This window comes from Python bivittatus, unplaced genomic scaffold (genome assembly GCF_059951505.1).
Source record: "Python bivittatus isolate LINGU-HERP-01145 unplaced genomic scaffold, Pbiv_v1 ctg000480_np1212, whole genome shotgun sequence".
Lineage (NCBI taxonomy): Eukaryota > Metazoa > Chordata > Lepidosauria > Squamata > Pythonidae > Python > Python bivittatus.
In genome coordinates this window covers 72,517,792-72,538,335 of record NW_028277075.1, presented here as the reverse complement: position 1 = coordinate 72,538,335, position 20,544 = coordinate 72,517,792, and the positions used below count along the sequence as shown (strand labels likewise).

The following is a 20,544-nucleotide window of genomic DNA, read 5'->3' as shown; positions in this document are numbered from 1 at the left end:
CCTTGCCTTGAAAACTGCAAGGATTCGTCCAAGCAGTCACTGCAGGGTCAGTAATGACTGAGCGCAGAAAAAAAATAAAGATTTCTAGGTTTCCTTCACTAGCTGCATAAGTAACGATCTAGCCACCTATATTGGCCTCTTAAGCACCCCAAACTATGTGAAGACTAGCTGAATTATGAGTGACTTCAAAAAATTGTAAAATTTCTTTTGTAATATAGATAAGAAAATTATTATCATGAAACGAAGAATTATTAACGTAGCATCTACCATTAAGTAACGTAATATTTTTAAATTCAATAGTTAATGGAATCAGAGCATGATTTAATTTAACTGTATAATTAATCTTGGAATCTAAAACCTGATCAACTAGAGAAAATGAAATAAAAAAATATTCTAATCTAGGACAAGTATTATGGACATTGGAAATAAACATATAGTCCTTGGTGATGGAACGAGGATTATGCCAAATATCTACCAAACTAAATTTCCACAAATAAGCATAAAGTACTTTCCAATTCTGAGCAGAAATACATTTTGGTGGGATATTGCAATCCATATAAAAATCAAAAACAACATTAAGATCACCAAAAGTTATGAATTCCTATTGAATTTTGAAAATAAAACTGAAACACCTATGATATAAATCAGGATTATTCTTTATAGGACCATAAACATTATGCATTACCACATAAGAATCAAATATCTTTAATCTAAGAATAATAAAATGCCCTTCAATATCCAGATATTCTTGAACCGCTTCATTTTTAACAACCTTATTAATTAGAATCCTAACCCTGCTGCTTTAGTATTATTACAAATAAAAGGGGTCCCCTGGTTAAGAACACCTGGTTTACAGATGACCCATAGTTAAGAATGGAGCCTATTGTAGCAAAATTTGAGTTAGATACACAATGGTTTGAGTTATTTACACAATCCTACTTATACCAAATTATACAATAATACTGTTCCAGCTTACATACAAAGTTGACTTAAGGGCAGACCTTGGGAACAGAACTCCTTAAACTGGGGACTACCTGTAATAGAAGATGAACTTACCCAATCCATTTCATACAAAAAAGGTTTTTCATGTTGTAAAATATCAGATTCTTGAAAAAAATACAACATCCTCATTATATGTACTTATCACTTTGAATAACTTTCCAAGCTTAGCAATATTCTGTATCCTAAATTCTGCCATCTGGCAAAACCAGGTTTAAAATAAAGGTATATTTATATAATTCTAGACATTTAGATAATAAGGCTGCAGATATATATACAAGTAGATATATTTAGATATAATATACTTAAATGAATAACTGAACAAATGTTTAAGAAGAGAATCCCCCAAATTAAACAAAAAACAAACAAACAAACAAGAAACAGCACAATGAATAAATAAAAGACCAAATAAAAAAAATAAAAATTGTGAGTTTTGAGCAGAACAAATTAGCCACCCCCTCTCCCTTCACAAACCCAAATTGGAAAGAAAAAAGTGGAATTGGAAAAACTTAATATAATACATAAGAAAAGGAAAACAAAACCAACCAACCAACCTAGCAGAGGGCAGCATGGCCAAAAAACAAAAAGTCAGTTTTGTCTAGCTAGATTTATTTATGTCTGTCTGCTGTGGACATAAATAAAAAAAAACACTAAAACAAAAATTCCAGAATTTTTATTGCGCAGTAAGAAACTCCAGAATTTCATCAGGAGCAGAAAAACATTTAGTCTGGTCAGAAATTTACAGGCAAAAAAAATAAATAAATACTGGAAACAAGAGGAAAACATTTGTTTATTTGTTTGTTTATTTATGTATGTATTTAAAAAGACTTATATGGCCACCCATATTGTAACAACCTGAAGCAGTGTACAAAACATGAAAAACCACAGAAACACCCAAACCATGAAATAAACATCTATAAAACTCTATAAAATGCTACAAAAACTCCTGGTACTCCAGGCCAGCACGTCTCCCATACATCTGCACACCATCTTGCTGGGCTCCAGCTTCATCCTAGCCCAACATTCGTAGGAAGAGCCAGGTCCACAAGCCTTCTGGAAGGCAAGGAAGATGAAGGCCTGCCAGTTCTCTGGGGGAACAGTTCCTACAGGGCAGGAACAGCTACCTAGCTCCCACTAGATGACAATTTTTAAGGAAAGGGGCCTGGAACGTGCCCACCCCATCTGACATGGTGGGACAGGTAGATACCTTTGGGGAAAGGGTCCTGCAAGTAGCCTGGTGTCAGCCCTTCTAGGAAACCAGGAAACCAGTGCCATGTAGATCAGTACTACTTTTATTAGTACTGATAATAAAGTCTGAATGTACTTCCTACCTCCCTTTATCTTCATATGAACTAGGGAAGGGCTTGTCTGAGACGTTTACTCACTTGACATTCTTGCCTTGAACTCAGCCCCCTTTTATCTGACTGTTGGCTTGGTAGTGGTTCTTCCTCCTGTCCCTCAAGGCCATTCCCTCTTTTCTCTGCGCCTGGCTTTGAAGGTGATAACCATAACCCTGAGTTGCACTCGGAAAGAAACTGGAAGCCAGCACAGCTCGTGCAGCACTGGTGTAATATGGGCAAAACATGGAGTGCCCAGGAAGGGCGTGAGTGACTGAGCAAGGCCTCCTGGTCCAGGAATGGCTGCAATTGGCACATGAGATGGATCTGTGCCAAGGCCCCCCCCAGCTGCCACTTGCTCATCGAACAGGAGCCACAAGCCCAGAAAAACCCCCAAATTGTACACCAGCTTTTTCTGGGGGAGTATTACCCCAGCAAGAATCAAAGATGACACATCACTGGACCCAGGAGGTCTAAAAACCAAGGGCCATTCCATCTGGCTAGGGTTGCATCAAAACCGGTTCTTTCCCATCCACACCTTTACAGACTCCAGGCACTGGGCCAGCACCAGGATAGCATCACTAGGACAGCCAGGGGTGGAGATGTATAACTGGGTATCATTAGCATATTGATGGTAGCACACCCCATGCCTCCGGGTGACCTCTCTCAGCAGCCTCTTATAGGTGTTAAAAAGGAGGGATGGGAGACTTGAGCCCTGAGGCAGCACATTGCAGGGGCTTTAGGGCTCAAACTCGACTGCTATTTTTCCACCCCTCAAATGGCTTGACTAGTGTCATAAACTCTGTTTGCATCATTTGTTCTGACATGCCAGTTATAATGAGGTTGTGTGTTCATATGGCAAAATTCCGTTGTTGAATCATTACCGCTGCTATTCTTGCAAAGGGAGTTGTATGTTTGCTTATTAAACTTGAAAATAAGTGTTCCCTTCTTCTCAACAACAAGGCCAACTCATTGCTGCTCATTCTTTCCTTGAATTTAAAAATTGTAATCAAGCACATTTTTACCCTCCGGGACAAAGGCTCCAAAGGATATTGTGCTGTCTCAGCCTGCAGGCACTAGGAAAGAACCTCGACAGCATCGCTTGGGTGGCTTGGGGCAGGAATGTACAACTGCCATCAGTGTACCTTGTGGTTCCTAACCCCCTGCGGATGGGAGATCTAACCCACTAAGTTTCATGAAAATGTTACACGGGAGAGAGGAGAGAGTGGCGCCTTTGGGTATGTCATGTTTCAGGGGCCTAAGGCTGGAGCTCTCCCCACTACCAACACTGACTGGACCCAGTCTTGAAGGAAGAATGAGAACCACTGGAAAGAGGTACATCCCGTTCTCAATCCCCTGAGCTGGTCCAGAAGGATACCATGATTGAAGAGGTCCTATGAGATCAAGGAGGGCCAGGATGAACACAGTTTCCCTACCCTGTGCATGTCAGAGGTCATCCACGAACATGATAAATGCAAGCTCAGTGGTATAACCTGGCCTGAAACTGAGGCTTTCGATAATCTGCCTCCTCCAGAGACCTTTGAAGCTTTCCGCCTTCTTCCCTCTCTACAACTTTTCCCCAAAGGCAAAGTTGGACACTGAATAAGAATTTTCCAAAATCTGCTGCATCTAGCAATGGTCTCTTAGGTAAAGGGCAGATCACTGCTTCTTTCAAAGCAGCTGGAACCATCCCCTCCCTGAGAGAAGCATTCTCTACTGCATGGATTCAGCCACATGTCACCACCCAGGAAGCCTTGACAGCTGGGGGGGGGGGAGGGGGACATAAGATTTTATAGAGTGCCTGGATTCCTTCCAGAGCCAAAAGTTGTTAATTTTTTTGTTTTCAGATAGACCGTACCAGTCCATGGAAGCTCTATCAAATATTGTCCTAAACATTGTTTCCCTTTTGTTCATAAAATCCATACTGAGGGACAAAGATGAAACCTACTAAACTCTTCCTCATAACCCATTTAGTTTAAAAGTAAAACACATGAAGACCCCCTTTAGGGCCAATGCTGGATTCTTGTTGCAAAGCAGAGAATGAGATTGCTGATAAAAGTTGAAATGCAAAGCAGTCTTAGGGACAGCACAGCAATTAAGCAATAGGGCAAAAAAAATGTACCTCCCTCCCCCCTTCTCTGGGGTTGCATAGGTCTTCTTGAGAGAAGTTACCACTTTTTCCTAACAGTAGCAGTGGAAGAAAATAAATTTGCAGAGGAAAACATTTGAAATGCAGATCTTTATTCTAAAAAAGAAACACTTAAAGTCCAGCCCATTGACTGCAATCACCTTTTTTTACATTAGAGGGAGAAGCAAGCTTCCCCTTTCCGCTTCAAGTCTGATAGACTGGAAAGAAAAGATTGCTTCAGGGCTTTTGTTTTCAGGGAACTAATGCTCCAAAACCATAAGGGTAGGAAACTTTTCATAACGTTTTCCTGAAAAACTTCAGATCTTTTCCCCTGATGTTTCGCAAATATAACATATGCCATGGAGGTGAAGTTATTTTGTAATAACATGTACAAACTACAAAATACTGGAGCATGTTGCAAAGATGTTAGCCATTACAGTAGTATTTGAGCCTTCAGACTTTTATTCCTACTTTCACTTCTGGCCAGATGTTTTCCTGCACCAGGAAAAAAGAAAACAGAAGAACACGCACTCCTTCACGTCTTCGTGGGCCAATTCTTGGTAGCTTTTCTGGTATAGCTGCTTTTTGCAACTCTGGCTTTAGATCAGCTGCCTTCCCATCTTGAGATCAGGCCCTCAAACAGAACTGCCAGTAAACACACTAACCCCTCACAAACCCTTTTACAACATACAATGTGCTTTTCTTTGCTTCTGTGTGCATCTTCTGATGCCTTTCAAAAGACCACCGTGTCCCTTTGCACTCCATCTTCTACAACCATGCCCAACCCTTCTACCTTCACTAACACCCATTCCCAGCAGTTCAAAACAGTTCAGACAGACTTCAGTCTTCTTCTACTCAAGACTGCCACTTCCCAGCCACTGGAGCTCTCCTGTGCCTTTACACGGAGAGGAGACTTCCTCTCCTCTGGCCTAGAGCTGTCTTAGAAGGCCCCAGAATCCCAGATCTATTGGAGGGTGGGAACACAGTTACGTTTCCTACCCCCACACAACTCCAATGGCTCAAGTATGTGTGGGTTTGTTTCACCTGGTAACGTCCTGAATTGGCTTTAAGTATAGCTAACAAACAGTAGACTAGCACACGTGCATCAAGAAGAGAAACGAAAAGGAGAAAAGGTCAGTTCCAAAAACAAGAAATACACAGAAATCAAAGTACAAGAGGAGGTACAAAAGTAATTAAAAGAAAGATTAAATATGTGGCATGTCAAGAATGCACACCACCAAAAAGTAAAGAATTCCAGTCATTATTCAGATTTTACTGCCCATTGCTATACTTGGTGGTGCCTTTCTCTTTTTTCTTTTTTTTTTCCCAATAAGAATTTGTGGAGCAACCGGGGGCAGAGAGTGGGGAATGGAGATGAGCTTATGCAAAGGTGGAAAAAGCTAGAGAGGTCCAGGAGAAAACATGGAGAGGTGGGATAGAGTCTCCACCAGGAGCCTGAAAGAGTGGGTGGAGCAATCACAAAGAAATCCGCAAGGAAGGCATAAATCAAAAGAGGAAAGTTAAGGAAAAAGGAAAGAGCAGCCCTACATTTTCAGCTAGAGTATTGGCTATAGGAGCGGAGACTTAAAGAAATCCAGGTAATGGGATAGAGGTTCCCAAAGTCTAAAAATATCCTTTGGAAAGAAATCTCATTTCCCTACTTGTGTTCTGGAGAGTGGACACGCACACGCGCGCACACCACATTTGGGAGCAGAAACGAACAGGAGGCCTCAAAAGAATTCCCTGGGGTACTTAGGGGTGGCTGTACCTCATGGTTTAGAAAGACAAGGAAAATCCATGTGCAGGCACAGACATGCTTAAAACAAACAAACAAAAAAACTACTGATAACTCTTTGGTTGTAGTTACAAAGGAGATAGTTCGATGTTTTTTTTTCTTTTTTCTTTGGTGAGAGAAAAGGAGAGAAAGAGCTGCTCCATGCCCTTGCTTTCTAAGAAATCCACTTGGGAAGTCCTAGGTACGGCTGCACAGAATAGCAAAAGGAGACAAGAAATGAGCTCACAAATAACACACAGACTCACAAGCAACATGTGCATATACAACTGCGGACAACCTGGATCCAATCACTCTTTAGGCCCGGGGAGGTGCCACATCGGGACTCACCTTCACGATGCTGGTTGGCTTTGCTCCTTCCTAAACCTTCTCTCTTGCTCCTGTCGTGCCTTGCCTGGAAGAGGAATCCGATAGGGCTGCTCCCACCGCGAATCCCGCTTGGAAGGGGAACCGGCAGAGCCGTTTAGAACCCTGGCATTGTCCTCTGGCACCGGTCAGAGTCCCGCTTGGGAGGAGAGTGACAGGCCCAGCCACCACCACCTAAACCGTGCACACAACCTATTGTTGCACAAAACTACCCTGGTGGCAACTTCAACCGTCCGCAGCTCTTACCTACCGGTGCTTTCCCGGCAATCTCTTGGTTTTCTCCTCAGGGGCTGATCCAGGTGCTGCTCTGGGGGGTGCTGACTTAAGGAAGAAAAGGGACACAAAGGATCCCGTGGGTAGCTGGTCTCAGTTGTAGCCAGAACTCACCAGAGCAGATCGCTGGATCCCACTTCTGACACCAAAACTGTCATGGAATTGACCAAAGGAAGGAGCACAACACTGAGGAGAAAAGAACCGAACTTTATTCAACAATCGTTGGGTGCCTATTTTCAGAGGAAGAGGGACCCTGAACAATAGAAAAACATAGAATTTATACACTTTTGAGTTTGAGAGGTGGGAAATCTGAGGGATCTGATTGGAGGATAGGTTCGGATAGGTGTTAAATGAGGGATAAATGGTTTTTCTATTGTGAGAGATGAACCACCGCAAGCCCTTAAGCAGGCAGGTGATGGCCCTTCCATTGTTTCAGTATGATAGTGTTAAGAGGGCTATTTTTGGCAGCGGAACATGGTCACTCTTGGGTCATGCAATAGCTTGGAGCTAATCCAGTTTTGCATGAGCAAACAATGGCAGGAGGAAGCGGAGAAAAGAGATTGCAGGAGAGGCAAGGGGGAGGGAGGAGAGTGTCCAGCTTTATTTTATTATTTTTCCATCACAGTGATGATGATAATTTCTATGCCCAGGTTCTCCACACAATTTTATGACCTTGCCCCCACACCCCCATTTCCTTTTCCCAATGTAAAAGATCTTTCTTGTCCCCTTCAATATTTTATTTACGTTTATTCGTACCTCTTCTTCAGCTTTTAATGCATTTTCGAGATGGAATGACTAAATTATAAGGACCAGCCCTATCAGTTTCTGCTAGTTGCAGAGTTCTACAGCAAGTTCATCAAAAATATATTCATTATTCCCTGGCAGGACTTTGCTTAGCTTTGTGAAAAATAGTATCTACTGAACTGCCAAAGTAAATAAATAAAATCCTAGTAACTACAAGGAAAAAAATCAGCCAAGGATGTTTTTAATGTTTGATTTCATTTATTTCAGTGGTGTGCAGTTTAATACAACTTCTTACAAACTGGTGTCCCTCCATCTGTGTTGGATTCAAAACCCATGAATTCTAACCAACATTGCCCTACATTGGACAAGGCTAACTGAACAGGTAGACTCTTTTACCACAGAAAGAACTTGGAGTCAGATATTTTTAAGCTTGTAAAGATTATAGTCATGGCTAATATGCACACTTCCCACCTTGTCAGTTCTACAGTCAATAGTTATAAAGGGTTTTGATCCTGTGATTTCTACAATCAATCCTTTTGATTCAGGACTACCATGAACCCTGTTTTGCTGAACTCCTGCCCAGCTGCCATTGTTTATGGCTGAAGATCCTGGGAAGAAGCTAAGGGGTGAACCAGCTAGAAGGGCAAAGCTTCTTTGATTAAACTGAAAGAATGGCCTATGGCAGAGGTTGGGACTCGTGTTGGTGAACTATATTTTATTTGTATAAAATGTGCTTTTTATTGAGATAATATTCAGAAGAGTAAGTGATCTGACATACACATAGTTTGAAAGACAAGAGTATGTAAAGTGTTCTTTTTTCCATTGAACTTCTCCTTCTTCAGAAGTGGCAGAGGTTTTTATTAAGCTGTCTGTTAAATTTGTCTAGGGCTACTTCCTTTAAAAATCCACATATCACCCACTGATTTCAACATATCAGCTAAATCATCCTTCTGTATGTTTTTCCCCCAAATGGCCACATTTACAAGTTATAATAAAACAACGTTTTTCCGTTTCCAACTCCATAGATTGCCCACTGATTTTGTCAGGGCATCTTTTACCTCCTTGTTCCTCAGGCTGTAGATCAGAGGTTTGAGCATGGGGATCACAACCGTGTAGAACACTGAAGCCCATTTGTCTTGATCCATGGAATAGCTGGAACTTGGTCGGAAGTACATATAGAGAATTGTTCCATGGAATATCCTGACAGCCGTCAGGTGAGAAGCACAGGTGGAAAACGCCTTGTGCCTGCCCTCAACGGAAGGCATTCTCAGGATGGTAGCCAAAATGTAGACATAGGAAACAAGAACCATACCAATGCTGCCTGCTTCAAGGAAGCCATCAATGGTAAATACCACAATCTCAGTAATATATGTCTCAGAACAGGAGAGTATGAGAAGTGGAGGTTCATCACAGAAAAAGTGATTGATAATATTAGAGCTGCAGAAAGACAGTCGGAATGTACAGGAAGTATATATAATTGAATCCAGCAGGCCTGTAAAGTATGCAATAGTGATCAGTTGCTGGCAGAGTTTTTTCGACATTACATTTGAATAGAGAAGTGGATTGCAGATGGCAACATATCTATCATATGCCATCACAGCCAATAAAAGGCACGCTACATCCCCAAGCATACCGAATAGAAAGAGCTGGGTAGCACAGGCACTGTAAGAAATCCTTTTAGCTGCACTTAATAAGTCAGACAGCATTTTAGGAGCAATGGCTGAGGAACAGCAGAGATCCACAAAGGAGAGGTTGCCCAGGAAGTAATACATGGGTTTCTGGAGTTGGGGTTGAGTGCAAATCAGCAGAATCATCCCAAGATTCCCAAACACAGTGATGGCATAAACCGAGAGGAAGACCATAAAAAGAACAAGCTGCATTTTGGGATTGTCTGTGAATCCCTGAAGAATGAATTCAGTAATGAGAGATTCATTTTGTTGGTCCATGATCCTTATCACTGGATGCTGGTTTCAGGATATCAGCTGATCCTTTCTGATGTCTTTACACTCCCTTGTGAGGGAAAAGAAAATTATATTACTTAGAACTTCATATGTATTCCTATATTGATGCAAGAACAATCTGGATGTTTTTCAAGAGGATTGGGACCACATTAGTAACTTAACTCAGCATACAGTATATTTGCTAGAGGGAATCCATTTATTAAGCAAAAATGTAGTCTGTGAGAATATACAACATAGAATTCTAATATAGTTGCTTTATTTGCTGTTTCAATGTCAGTGAATGACACAGATCAATATATTACTCCATCTCTTGCTATAAAAGTATATGCTGGACTTTAATGTGTTTATGGCTGCAGGCATTTGCAATCCCCCCTCCTGCACCCATTCCAAAACCTTGCAACATGTCCTCACCACACCTCCTCTAAAGGGGCAGGGTGAAAAACAGGTATTACTGATCTGATGGATGTTGTCAAACTGAAATCCTTGGTCACCCTCATAAACCAAGCTGGGGGCAGATAAAATCGTATGCCCTTTTTGCAGAGACAAGTAACTACACTAACTGAAACAGATAGTAAAACCTAGACATAATGTCTGTCCTAAATATGAATTTTCTTATCCACAAAGAATCCCGCAGACTTCTCATGATAGAGTTTATATGGTGTCTGGATGGAGTTAAGCCCTGGAGGCTGGTCTTCAAGTGAGAAAAGCCCTGAAATCTCCCTTTGACAACTAATCCCATAGACAACAAGGCAGGAATCCTATCTCTTCCCTATTTCATGAGAATTGTCCAAAGCAATTTCTTGCCATTACTTGATACAGATTCCCAACTTTGCTTCTAGTTGATGTCTTATTCTTATTTAGACTTACTTGGGTCTTAAATTAGAAAGGTTCAATTTAGTTACATTAAATTAAACTGAAGCCAGGAGAGGGCAAGAGAATACATGTTTATTTTTACAGTTGGGAGAGAGGATGATTCTCATTCTCTATGCTACACGTAGAAATCATGTCCTGTTCTCAGTAAAGCTGAGATCAGACATTCAGGAAGAGCGGATTCCTTAAGATGAGGATGAGCCAGTCTTGTGAAAAGACTCTTTCTGATACATGTAATGTGATTTGCATTAATTCCAATTTTTCAAGCTTTCTCTACATTATGGAACTCTGTTGAACGGATCCTTATAATGAATGCATTTCCTCTACAGCATCCATCTTCTAGATCCATGTGGAATTAAGCCTTGCATAGGATTTAATAGCTTGGAACTGTGAACTGTTATAAATATATTGAAACTCAAAAAGTAAGCTTGTCTCTGACTTTAGTACGGTTTAGTGACTTCTGAGAAGAAATGTCTCAGTCCCAATAAAGGTTGTTATTGTTAATACAAAAATGCAGTGCATAATAGCAAGAGGTCATAATAGGAAAAAGGAGGGTTCCACCAGATCCTTCTGACCTGATCTGACTCTCTGTCCCCCTGATTAAAAGTCCCCATTCAAACAAACCAACAACACACTCCTCCAAGTGGCCAGAAGAGGTGAATCTTTGGATGCTTCTGATAGCACTTACTTGCTCCCAGTCCATCCAACAACCCCACTCCACCCTCCTAGGCTCCCCACTTTCATCCTGGTAGCCAACAGGGAAACACACACACACACACACACACACACACACACACACATTATATCTGACTAGGAAGGATACAAAAGCCAGTGCCCCCCCAGAGAGGAGGAGGTGGCCCAGGTGTGCCCAACCCCAGCACACTGCCCAAAGTGATGATCCAGAAACTGACACATGTAGCCCTCTCATCTTTGGGGGCACTGAGGTAAAGTCCATGGAGCTGCTAAACAACACATTCCAGGCATACCTCAGTCCCTCCAAGTCTTATGGGTACTGGTAGCCAAAAGCAGACAATGGCTACAAGAGCCACTGTACAGTGTGGCAGGCTTCTTTTTTTCTCCATAGGAAGACACATGGACAGGTTTATAAACATGCAAGGCATTTGTTCAGGAAGTATATCACTTGATTATTAATCCAGAGCTGATCTAGTTTTCCTCCACCCAGAGAGACAATGAACCCACTTAAACTTCCAATCCGAAGGTAGAGGAGATTCTTTGCACCTCCAGGTAAGGCTAGGAAAGTCTCCTGTGAAATCCTGGGAACATATTGCTGGTGCAGTTAGACTGCACAGAACTAGACAAGCCAATCTTCTTACTTGGCATAAGACCAGTAGAACTGGCAGATTGCATCCTTATCTTTTAAATGAAGAGGCCAGGCACAATATATTAACATATTTTTATCAGTTTTGTTGATCATGTTGTGTTAAATTAAGCTATGGTGATAATGATGATAATTTCTTTTTTTCCATAACTTTGTTAAAAGTTTTGGATAGAACATTAAAGAATACAAGCGAAAAAGAAAAAAAGGAAGAAAAAAAGGTATAATAAAATTAAACAACCCCCCCCCCAATCCAAAAAAGTGACTCCCTACCCTCATCGTGACAAGTATAAACAATTCCATAATCTCTTCACCTCCTCTTATTTAACCAATGTAAAACTCTTCATCCTATAACCCATTTTTTAATGGTAGGCAAATCAAAGAAATAACCTCTTGTGCCATCCAATTCTCAGCAAGAAGTGTAAACAGAGCTCTAAATATTAACAGTAGTTAACATATATAAAATTCAACATTCCGCATCTCCACTCTTAGCTAAAATAAAATCCCATATAAAAAGGATAACATGGTCCCAATATCCCAGTATCAACAAAATAAAAGAAAGGTTTAACATACCAAAAAGGAACCATTTCTCCTTTACAAAAGACCAGCTCTAACACACAACATTTTTACCCTAAATAACAACTTATCCCGTTCAGATAAACATTCCATATCTCAACTCTATACTGTAAGCATATCTACAAAAGACTAAATTTTAGCCGAACAAAGAGAAATAGTTTCTCCTTTTTTAAAAAGGATCAAACTCCTTACTTGAGGTAAAAAGACAATTAAATACAAAGCCAATTTGAGTAGTGTAAAATTACGATACATAAAATGCCAATAAAGGGAAGAACGTAAACACCTTATTAAATATAAACAGATCCAGGGTACCACATTTTTTTCCAGTTAACATATCTGCACATCCAAAATGAACCAGCCAGAATAACAACATCTCCACTTTATCTCTTCATATTCTTAGATTAAGGATTGGAGGCACTCACCAGCTATTTCCAGCCCTGTCATTTTGCAGGTGTCTAACTTCTTTGAAAGGGTTAAAAGGCAATTAGAAGGTAGTTAGCAAGGGGAGTGTACAGACTTAGTGTCCTCTAAAAAAATACTCCGTTTGGGGCTTCAGCAATTATAAAGAATTTCCCTATCTCCTTTTTCCCCCCACACACTTGAGACTACTGCCTTGTGGTCTTTCCATGAGGAAAAGGAACAATCGTAATGAGAAAGAGCTTGGGTGATTGCACTACCTCTCTCTTTTGTCCAGAGAGGATTGTAGGAGCCGATGGGCTATCTGACTCCTTACTGAAGTCCGCAGACATTGGCTCCGCTATACACAGAATTGTCTTCAATCCGCCATCTTCTCCACGAAATCGATGATGATGATAATTCCTATGCCAAGGTTCTCCACACAATTTTATGAGCTTACCCCCACACCCCCATTTCCTTTTTCCAATGTAAGAGATCTTTCTTGTCCCCTTCAATATTTTATTTGGATTTTTTCCTACCTCTTCTTCAGCTTTTAATGCATTTTTGAGATGGAATGACAAAATTATAAGAATGATCCCTATCAGTCTCTGCAAGTTGCAGAGTTCTATAGCAAGTTCATAAAAAATATATTCATTATTTCCTGGCAGGACTTCCTCTAGCTTTGTGAACAATATTATCTAGTCAATTGCCTAAATAAAAAAATTAAATCCTAGTAACTACAAGGAAAAACATCAGTCAAAGATGTTTTTAATGTTTCATTTCTTTCAGTGGTGTGCAGTTTAAAACAACTTCCTTCAAACTGGTATCCCTCCATATGTGTTGGAATCTAAGCCCGTGAATCCTAACCAACATTGCCCTACATTGGACAAGGCTAATTGAACAGGTAGTCTCCTTACCCCAGAAAGAATTGGAGTCAGATATTTTTAAGCTTGTAAAGATTATAGTCATGGCTAATATACACACTCGCCACTTTGTCATTTCTACAGTCAATGGTTATAAAGGGTTTTGATCCTGTGATTTGTACAATCAATCATTTTGATTCAGAACTCCCAGGAACCCTCTTTTGCTTGACTCCTGCCCAGCTGCCATTGTTTATGGCTGAAGATCCTGGGAAGAGGCTAACGGGTGAACCTGCTGGAAGGGCAAAGCATCTTTGATTAAACTGAAAGAATGGCCTATGGCAGAGGTTGGGACTCGTTTTGGTGAACTATATTTTATTTGTATAAAATATGCTTTTTATTGAGATAATATTCAGAAGAGTAAGCGATCTGACATACACACAGTTTGATAAACAAGAGTTTACAATGTATTCTTTTTTCCATTGAAGTCCTCCTTCTTCAGAAGTGGCAGCGGTTGCTATAAGATTGTCTATTAAATCTGTCTAGAGCTACTTCCTTTAAAAATCCATGTATCCCCCACTGATTTTACCATATCATTTAGATATGCCACCTGCATGACATTCCCCCAGATGGCCACATTTGCAAGTTATAATAAAACAAAGTTTTTCCCTTTCCAAAGCCATACATTGCCCACTGATTTTGTCAGAGTGTATTTCACCTCCTTCTTCCTCAGGCTGTAGATCAGAGGGTTGAGCATGGGGATGACAACTGTGTAGAACAATGAGGCCCATTTGTCTTGGTCCATGGAATAACTGGAACTTGGTCGAAAGTACATATAGAGAATTGTTCCATGGAATATCCCGACAGCCGTCAGGTGAGAAGCACAGGTGGAAAACGCCTTGTGCCTGCCCTCAGAGGAGCGCATTCTCAGGATGGTAGCCAAAATATACACATAGGATACAAGAATCATACCAATGCTGCTTGCTTCAACAAAACCAACAAAGGTAAATAGCACAATCTCAGTAATATATGTCTCAGAACAGGAGAGTATGAGAAGTGGAGGTTCATCACAGAAGAAGTGATTGATAATATTAGAGCTGCAGAAAGATAGTCGGAATGTACAGGATGTTTGTATCATTGAATCTAGGAGAGCTATACAGTACACAATAGTGATCAGTTGCTGGCAGAGTTTTTTCGACATTACATTTGAATAGAGAAGTGGATTGCAGATGGCAACATATCTATCATATGCCATCAGCGCCAATAAAAAGCACTCTGAATCTGCAAGCATATCAAATAGAAAGAGCTGGGTAGCACAGGCACTGTAAGAAATCCTTTTAGTTGCACTTAATAAGTCAGACAGCATTTTAGGAGCAATGGTTGAGGAACAGCAGAGATCCACAAAGGAGAGGTTGCCCAGGAAGTAATACATGGGTTTCTGGAGTTGGGGTTGAGTGCAAATCAGCAGAATCATCCCGAGATTCCCAAACACAGTGATGGCATAAACCGAGAGGAAGATCATAAAAAGAACAAGCTGCATTTTGGGATTGTCTGTGAATCCCTGAAAAATGAATTCAGTAATGATGGATTCATTTTGTTGGTCCATGACCTTTATCACTGGATGCTGGTTTCAGGATATTAGGTGATCCTGAAATGTCTTTCTGATTCCTTCTGAGGGAAAAAAAAATTATAAAAAAATTATATTACTTCTAGCTTCATCCGTGTTCCTATCTAAATGGAACAGCAATCTGGATTTTATTCAAGAGGATTGGGACCGCATTACTAACTTAACTCAGCATACACTACATTTTGTAGTGGAATCCATTTATTAAGCAGAAATGTAGTCTGTGAGACTATATAAAATTCTAAGAACTTGTTTCATTTGCTTTTCCAATGTCAGTGAAGGATGCAGGTCAATATATTCCTACGTCTGTTGCTGTAAAAGTATATGTTGGACTTTCATGTATTTATGGCTGTTGGCATTTGTAATCCTCCCTCCCACACACATTCCAAAACCTTGCAGCATGTCTTAGAAAGGGGAGATTGAAAGCTCCAGATCTTCTGGTTCAGGTCCCATTTATTTATTTATTTATTTATTTATTTATCCAATTTATATGGCTGCTGTTTAGATTTTAGATCGAAACAGATAGTAAAATGGATACTCTAGATATAATGTTCCCCAAAGAGACATCAAATCTGTCATAAATATGAATTTTCTTGTCCACAAAGTATCCCCCAAATTGCTCATGAAAGAGTTTGGAGAGCGTCTGGATGGAGTTAAGCCCTGGAGGCTGGTCTTCAACTGGGAGCCCTGAAAAGCTCACCCAACAGAAAACAAGGCAGGAAACCCATCTCTTCCCTGTTTCTTCACAATGGTTCAAAGCAATTTCTTCCCATTGCGCCATTTAAGATTGTTCTCATTCCTTGTAAAGACAAGAAATCCACTTAACAATGTGCACTGGTGCCTTAAACAATCTTTCATTTGGGGAGGAGTACCCTCAATTGATTCCTGCTTTATTATTGGGCAGTCCACATTTCCAATGGCTAATGGATTTATTTATTTCTTTATTTGTTGCTGTTTCTTTTGAGTGCAAAGATGTGGTGAAGACTTACTTGTCAACTATCTCCTAGACTATAATGAGCTGAAAAGTAGAGTGAATCACAAATTGGCCCCCATGAAGTGGCTGTATGCTCAAGTAGATACAAAGAGGACGAAAAGTAAACTTGTAGATTGCAGCTCAGACCTTTATAGTGCCAGAGAGAAAATTGGGTCAAGGAGAATTGAAAAGAGGTGTTTAAATATTCACAATGGTGGGGAAGGGGATATGCAGAAATTAACAACTGAAAGAAAAGCCATAGCTTTCTCTGAGGGATTAAAAATTAGATTTAGAGCTTAAAGCTGGATAACTCTGAGTGGAACTTTGAATGGACCAACTGAGATGCTAAACTATCTTCCCAAACTGAGCTGTCCTTGGTCTCACTTCTTTCCCCTATCTAAAAATTGGGCATCCATACAAATACCTGTTCAAAAGCAGTCATTTTATACACTGGTACTTTCTAGGTCAAAGCACAAGTGACTGCTGGAGGATAATTGAGGCATACAAGACCAGTGCAACTTTACTTACAGGTTTATGCACTGTGACATACAACCTGACTTCTTGTTCAACAGTTGGAAGCAAAATGTTCTTCCTCTTCAACTATAAATCACGCAGAGATCTATCAGAACCTTGACTTTACTCTCTACTGTTGTTTAGGTTAACGTAATTTTACTGTATCCTGCTACGCTTAAAATTATGTCCTGTCCCTACACAGAGATATAAAAAAATGGGAAGCTGAGATCAGACTTTAAGAAAGAGAAGGTTCGCTAACATGTGAATGAGCCAGTATTGGGAAAGGAATTTTTTTTGACCCTGTCATTTGATTTGTATTTAGCTCAGATTTTGAAGCTGTCTACATGATTGGACTCTGTTGAAGGGATCCTTACAATGGATTCATTTTCTCTCTTCTCACAGCAGAAAGATGCATCTGGAATTAAGCCTTAAGAAGGATTTAATAGCTTGAAACTCTGAACTGTTATAAATCTACTTAAACTCAAAAAGGAAGCTTGCCTCTGACTTTAATACGGTTTACAAACTTCTCAGTATAAACTTCTCAGTCCCCATAAGGGTTGTTATTAATATAAAAATGCCACATGTAATGACAAAAAGACTAACCTTAACTTCAGTATAAATCTTTTTCTGAAATAGTCAACATACCTGGAGTTGAGTCAGTCTTTGTTCTTACAAAACCTGTAAAGAGGGGCAGAGATCTTAAAGGTCCTTTCATATCACTTGGGACATTGTCTCTCATGGACTGCAGTACTCCAGATCCTGGAGATAAGTGTTTCCCTTTTCATTCTTTGTTGTGCTAATTTTAATTGGAGACTATTGGCAAGTAAATAACATCTTGGATCTACAACTCAAAAAACTGCAACTCAGACATGTCTGGCTGCTTGTAAACTCAAGAACAACATTCCCTGCCTAGTCTGTATCGAGCCTAGGAATTGCCAGGACTTTAATAGGAACCCCTAAAGACTTTTCAAGAGAGTCCACAAAGACTGACGTTCTACTAGATGCACATTCCACATAGATGTTGTTGATGAAATGTAAGCCCAATGATCTTTTTGAAAATCTAATTAACGGAAACCACATTTCTCAATAGATGATCTCAATTTGGCTAATGAAATCCTAGGTGGTCTATTTTCCCATGGAAATTTTCTCAATAACGTATCTATCTTAAGAAAATATTTATTTGGCATTAACATTGGGAGACTTCTTAATACATAGATTAATCTCGGGACAGTATGCATTTAATAACAATTTCATGGAATTTTGATCCATCTATTAATACCTAGGCAAGATTCTAATACCTTTAGCATATTTAATTCCCTATATTTAGCAATATTTTTACTAGGGCAAGTTTGGAATCTGAATAAGAATTTTCCAAGTCTGTGGTACCAAGTAACGGTTTCTTAAGTAAAGGGCAGATCACTGTTTCTTTCAAGGCAAGTGGAACCATCCCCTCCCTGAGAGAGGCATTCTCTACTGCATGAATTCAGCCACATGTCACCACCCAGGAAGACTTGACAGCTGGGGGGGGAGAGGGGGACATGAATCTGAAACAGAGGACATGGAACTCCCAGTCCCAAGGACCCTGTGCACTTCCTCAGGGCTAATAGGGGCAAACTCTTCTGAGATAACTGAGACGTTGGCTCCATAGTACCTACAAAGCCAGAGTACAACTACATGAATATCCAATCAACAATCCCTCCGTGCCCTGTCCAGTTTTTATAAATGCATATTAGGTTGACTAAGCACCCATGAGGAAATCACGGATATGGCAGCCTTGATTATAGATGAACCTTGCATTCAGCAGCAACAGCCAGCAATCAGGGGTGTTGAAGCTCCAAAGACCAACTGTTGGGCTCAACGTTGGGGGCTGCAATATGAAACTGGCAACAAAAACCAAAAATGCCCTCCCTGAGAGTGGCCTGCCATTGACTCCTACCCACTGTCCCATGCCCATTTATCATCCTGATATTATAGCCTGCCTTATCCCCCACCAGATCCTCCTGACCTGATCTGACCCTCAGTCCCCTCATTAAAGGTCCCCATTCAAACAAACCAACAACACACTCCTCCAAGTGGCCAGAAGATCTCAATCTTTGGATGCTTCTGATAGCACTTACTTGCTCCACGTCTATCCAACAACCCCACTCCACCCTTGTAGGCTCCCCACTTTCATCCCGGTAGGCAACAGGGAAACACACACACACACACACACACACACACACACACACAATATCTCACTAGGAAGGATGCAAAAGCCAGTGCCCACCCAGAGAGGAGGAGGTGGTGCAGGTCCACCCAAGCCCAGCACACTTTCCAAATTGACAATCCAGAAACTGACACGTGCCTCTCTCATCATCGGGGGTGCTGATGTAAATTCCATGGAGCTGCTAAACAACACATTCCAGGCAGAACTCAGTCCCTCCGAATCTTATGGCTGCTGAGCTAAATGAGGAGAATGGCGAAAAAGGCCACTGTACGGGGTGGCAGGCTTCTTTTTTTCCCCACAGGAAGACACATCAATAAGTTTATAAACACGCAAGGCATTTTGTTCAGGAAGTATATTATTTGATTATTAATCCAGAGCTGATAATTGTTTTCTTCCATCCAGAAAGACAATGAACCCAGTTAAACTTCCAAGCTGAAGGTAGAGTAGATTCTTTGTATCTCCGGGTAAGTCTAGGAAAGTCTCCTGTGAAATCCTGGGAACATATTGCTGGTCCAGTTAGACTGTACAGAACTAGATGAGCCAATCTTCTTACTTGGCATAAGACCAGTGGAACTGGCAGATCGCATCCTTATCTCTTAAATGGAGAGGCCAGGCACTATATATTAACATGTTTTTATCAGTTTTGTTGATCATGTATCAAATTAAGCCAAGAAATATAATGCTGATAATGCTGATTATTATTTTTTCAATAATTTTGTTTATTATTTTGGATAGAATAAAAGAGTACAAGTGAAAAAGAAAAAAAGGAAGCAAAAAAGGTGTACGAAAGTGAAACAAAAAACCCCCCTCCCATCCAAAAAAGCGACTTCCTACCGTCATCATGAGAAGCATGAACAATTCCATAATCTCTTCACCTCCTCTTATCTAACCAACATAAAACCCTTCATCCTATAACCCATTTCTGAACAATAGGCAAGTCAACGAAGTAGCCTCTTCTGCCATCCAATTCTTGGCAAAAAGTCCAGACAGAGCTCTAAGATATGAACAGTAGTTAGCATAAATAAAATTTAACATTCCGCATCTCCATTCTTAGCTAAAATAAAATCCCATATAAAAAGGATAACATCTCCCAGTATCAACAAAATAAAAGAAAGGTTTAACATAGCAAAAAGGAACCATTTCTTCTTTACAAAAGACCAGCTCTAACACACAACACTTTTACCCAAAATAAGAACTTATCCCATTCAGATAAACATTCCATATCTCAACTCTATGCTGTAAGCAAATCCACAAAAGACTAAATCTTAGCATAACAAAGAGAAATAGTTTCTCCTTTTTAAAAAAGGATCAAACTTCCTTACTTGAAATAAAAAGACAATTAAATACAAAGCCAATTTGAGTACAAGGCTCTTTCCAGCCTTGTCACTTTGCAGGTGTCTAACTTCTTTGAAAGGGTTAAAAGGCAATTAGAAGATAGCTAGCAAGGGAAGTGTACAAACTTACTGTCCTTAAAAAAAAGCTCTGTTTGTGGCTTGAGCAATTATAGAGAATTTCCCTATCTCCTGTTTCCCCCAAGACACCTGGGAATGCTGTCTTGTGGTCTTGCCATGAGGAAAAGGAACAATTGTA

General features: G+C 40.3%; 2 protein-coding genes across 2 annotated transcripts; both read right to left on the bottom strand.

Moving 5' to 3' along the window:
* Nucleotides 1-8,625: 8,625 nt before the first annotated feature.
* On the bottom strand, nt 8,626-9,591 carry LOC107326815 (olfactory receptor 5AR1-like). The gene has a single exon (XM_015891448.2). It carries the CDS (start codon nt 9,583-9,585, stop codon nt 8,626-8,628), a length of 960 nt encoding a protein of 319 aa, XP_015746934.2. The 5' UTR covers nt 9,586-9,591.
* Nucleotides 9,592-14,284: 4,693 nt separating this feature from the next.
* Nucleotides 14,285-15,250, bottom strand: LOC148215033 (olfactory receptor 5AR1-like). The gene has a single exon (XM_088145121.1). The coding sequence runs from the start codon at nt 15,242-15,244 to the stop codon at nt 14,285-14,287; it is 960 nt and encodes a 319-aa protein (XP_088001247.1). The 5' UTR covers nt 15,245-15,250.
* Between the last annotated feature and the right edge of the window lie 5,294 nt (nt 15,251-20,544).